The sequence below is a fragment of the Aquarana catesbeiana genome, linkage group LG13, assembly GCF_042186555.1.
Source record: "Aquarana catesbeiana isolate 2022-GZ linkage group LG13, ASM4218655v1, whole genome shotgun sequence".
Lineage (NCBI taxonomy): Eukaryota > Metazoa > Chordata > Amphibia > Anura > Ranidae > Aquarana > Aquarana catesbeiana.
Window position 1 is genome coordinate 189,593,076 of NC_133336.1, and position 3,887 is coordinate 189,596,962.

General features: G+C 39.0%; 1 protein-coding gene across 1 annotated transcript; it reads left to right on the top strand.

The window, feature by feature from the left end:
* Window positions 1–934: 934 nt before the first annotated feature.
* LOC141117517 (olfactory receptor 5G9-like) lies at window positions 935–2,365 on the top strand. The gene is made up of 2 exons (XM_073610416.1): window positions 935–953; window positions 1,437–2,365. Exons 1-2 carry the CDS (start codon window positions 935–937, stop codon window positions 2,363–2,365), a joined length of 948 nt encoding a protein of 315 aa, XP_073466517.1.
* Window positions 2,366–3,887: the final 1,522 nt, after the last annotated feature.

The following is a 3,887-nucleotide window of genomic DNA, read 5'->3' on the forward strand; positions in this document are numbered from 1 at the left end:
TGTACACAAATCCGACGGACAAAGTGCCACGCATGCTCAGAATAAATAAAGAGATGAAAGCTATTGGCCACTGCCCCGTTTATAGTCCCGACGTACGTGTTTTACGTCACCGCGTTTAGAACAATCGGATTTTCCGACAACTTTGTGTGACCGTGTGTATGCAAGACAAGTTTGAGCCAACATCCATCGGAAAAAATCCTAGGATTTTGTTGTCGGAATGTCCGAACAAAGTCCGACCGTGTGTACGGGGCATTAATCTGCGTTTGTTCACTGTGGCTATGCAATAAAATTAAGAAATTTTAGGAGCAAAAACCGGAGCGCGGATCTTTTTTTTTTCTACATTTCTTTACTATGTGATCAGCTGTGTCTAATCTCAACTGATCACAGTGTAAACAGAAAATGATGGTTATTGGCATTCCTCTCCTCATGCTGACAGCGCATGAGGAGAGGAGAGCCGGTAATCGGCATTCCTCAGCGGGGACATCTGCACTGGCAATCAGGGCACTGATCATCAGTTTCATAATTAATTATTAATAGTTAGCAGTGCAGCCCCAACAGTGCCCACCAGTGCTGCCAATCAGTGCCCACAAGTGCTGTCAATCAGTGCCCACCAATCAGTTGCCACCTATCAGTGCCCTCTATCAGTGTCCATCAGTACCACCCATCAGTGCCACCTATTAGTGCCCATCAGTGCCGCCTATCATTGCCACCTATCTATGCCGCCTATCAGTGCCCATCAGTGCCACTTATTATGTTTCACTGGAACTGCTTCTTCAGGAGCTCTTGGGTGCAGCATGAATTTTTTAAAAACTGTATATAAACAAGAAATCATAACAAATTACCAAAAGTAATTACATTCATGATACGTGAATTAGCATCTTTTCATTTAGCCTTCCATACTTACATATTTTTACATATGGGTAAGCATACGGAGATGCATGCAGACGGGCGCGGTAGACTGTTTTTAAAAAAGCATGCTGCACCCGAGAAGCACTGTGAGTCAAAAAATCTTGCTATATGAAATTCCAATGTAATGTAGGACTGCACCAATACAAGATCCTCACGGGGGGGGGGAGTGTTAACGTAAATCAGAGGTGCTGTTTTATTGATGTGTGATGGATTCTCCTTTTATAAAATAATTGTTTTAAATATTTTCGTATAAATAAAATGTGGTGGATTTTTATAAAATCGATGTTGTGTACCTAAAAAGTCCATGTATTTTCCAAAATTATTTTTCAATATCCCAAAACATACAAAAACTGCAAAAAATAAACTGGTAGGGGATTTTCAACTCTTCCCTACTCTATAGATTATACATACAGTTGTTATTTCAAGAAAGTCAAGTTTTCCTTTAAAAGAAAACTATGATAGAAATATCTTATTGTGATTGTTACAATTGTCTCCTACCAGACATTACCTGAATGTTATGGAAACAGTCAACCAAACATCTCCAGAAAGGTTCATCCTCCTCGGACTTGGATCTAATATTCCGTACCTCCAAGTCATCTGTTTCCTTGTGTTTCTTGTGATGTACATAATCACATTGTCAGGAAATCTTCTACTAATCATAGTCGTGAGGATCAACCCAAAGTTACACACCCCCATGTACTTCTTCCTGAGTAATCTCTCCATTATCGATATCTTTTTCTCATCCACCATTGTTCCCAAAGTTCTCACAAACACTCTGGCCATAGATAAAAGTATCTCCTTGTTGGGATGTGCATTACAGATGTACTTCAGTCTGGCTTTAGGATCCACAGAGTGCTTTATACTAGCCGTAATGGCATATGACAGGTTTGCTGCCATTTGTAGGCCATTGCACTACAAAGCCATCATGAATAAAATGTTGTGTATGAGTTTAGCTGTAGGATCATGGAGTATGTGCTTCCTGAACTCTGCCCTGCATGTTATCCTCACCTTTCAACTGTCCTACTGCAAGTCCCACCATGTCAACCACTTCTTCTGTGAGATGCCTCCTTTTTTTCATCTATCTTGCAAAGATACTTTTCTAAATGAAATAGTGATGTATATTGGAGCAGGTATCATTGCTATGTGTTCTTTCTGCTTGACTCTAACTTCATACATCCACATCATCTCCACCATCTTGAAGATCCATTCCTCCCATGGAAGACATAAAGCTTTCTCCACATGTGCTTCTCATCTGACTGTGGTGAGTCTCTACTATGGGACCATTATGTTTGTGTATCTTAAACCTCGTTCTATTTATTCTGCAGAAATAGACAAAACTGTGTCCATTCTCTATACAGCTGTGACGCCAATGTTGAACCCCATCATCTATAGTATGAGGAACAAGGAAGTCAAGAGCACAATCAAAAGAAAACAAACGAAACAGGAAGATCTCTAATGGAAAGGGATAATATATAAAAAGGGGGAACAGAAAGTATAAAAGGAGGATGCATTATGTACTGTATATAGGTACATACATTAGAAGTATATAAAGGGGGATGTGGGGAAAAGAAGGCTGTTGTTACTGGTATAATAATGTAGTGCATTGTGGTATGAAAATCATTAATATACACAACATTATAAGATCCACACTGCATATAAGTTGCATATCCATACAACACTATTGCAACATATTTATTCTGACAAGAAGAATCTTTAACAGCATCATACCTCCCAACTTTAACTACATTGTAGGGAAAGAGGGATACACTGGGTGAATGACAGGAAATGAGTGGGCATACTACACTGCACCAAATGTAAGCCATTTATAGAAAATGGTGTATACAGTGCAGGGGTCAGGAATATAAAATAGTGTATAGAGTGCAGGGGTCAGGAATATAAAATGGTGTATAGAGTGCAGGGATCATAAATATAAAATGGTGTGTAGAGTGCGGGGTCAGGAATATGTGTGGCTTATATACCTATTTATTCATTTTGTTATATAAGCCAGACATAATCTGTAGTTTAAAAAGGCTTTTTAATAAGACTTTGATAAGCTGCATGTTTGTTCAAAATGTATCCTGTATTGAATGAGAACACAAACTACAGCAATGATTAGACATGTGCAATTTGTAAGTTACAAATTCGCTTTCAGACTAAATTCGGCATATTCGTTCATTTGGGAGCATCCAAATGAACGAAAGACTCTTTTGACGAATGAGTACGAAAACGAATTGTCAGAAAGAACAAAATTCCAGAAAGAATGAAAACCCAAAAGAATGAACATTATGTAAGTTACCAGCAATTTTTGCCTTTCCATGTTTGTGTATCATTGGATGGATGTACCATTTATTGTTGACTACTTGTATTTGACTTTTATAGATTATATATATCCTGTTATACCCTGATGAAGGAGACAACACTCATCTAAGAAACGCGTTGGATATAGGAGTCTGTATCTCTATTTTGCATATCTTGATACCTGAAATATTCATGACCATGTTCAATATTTCATGTATTTTTCTATAAACAATTAAAACTATATATTTTTACTTTCATTGTCTTTTGGTAGTGCCTTTAAAATCCCACCCCTAGGGGTTCTCTTTCTCTCTGAAAAATCTATTGTGCGCCTCTTTCTTTCCACTTGCGACCTCTGAACTCTCAAATAGCCACACCTGTGTGGTAGCTCTGTCCCTCAGCCTCCAGATGTTCTGGTTCCATTGTCTTCACATTTAACGGGCTCCTTCCCTGTATCTGTTAACTCTTTGCTTTCCAAGCAGCCAATCATTCCTAGCATACTGTGTACTTGCACTGTAATCACTCTACTGTGTCCCCATGCACCAGACAATCTGCACGGCACCTCAGTACTTAAACCTCTTGTGGTTTGCTACTGACAAAGACAGCATGCACTGAGGGAAATCACGGACCGAGCCCCTACATGTAGCGTTACCATCTTTTGTTCCTGTCATGCTTGTGATACT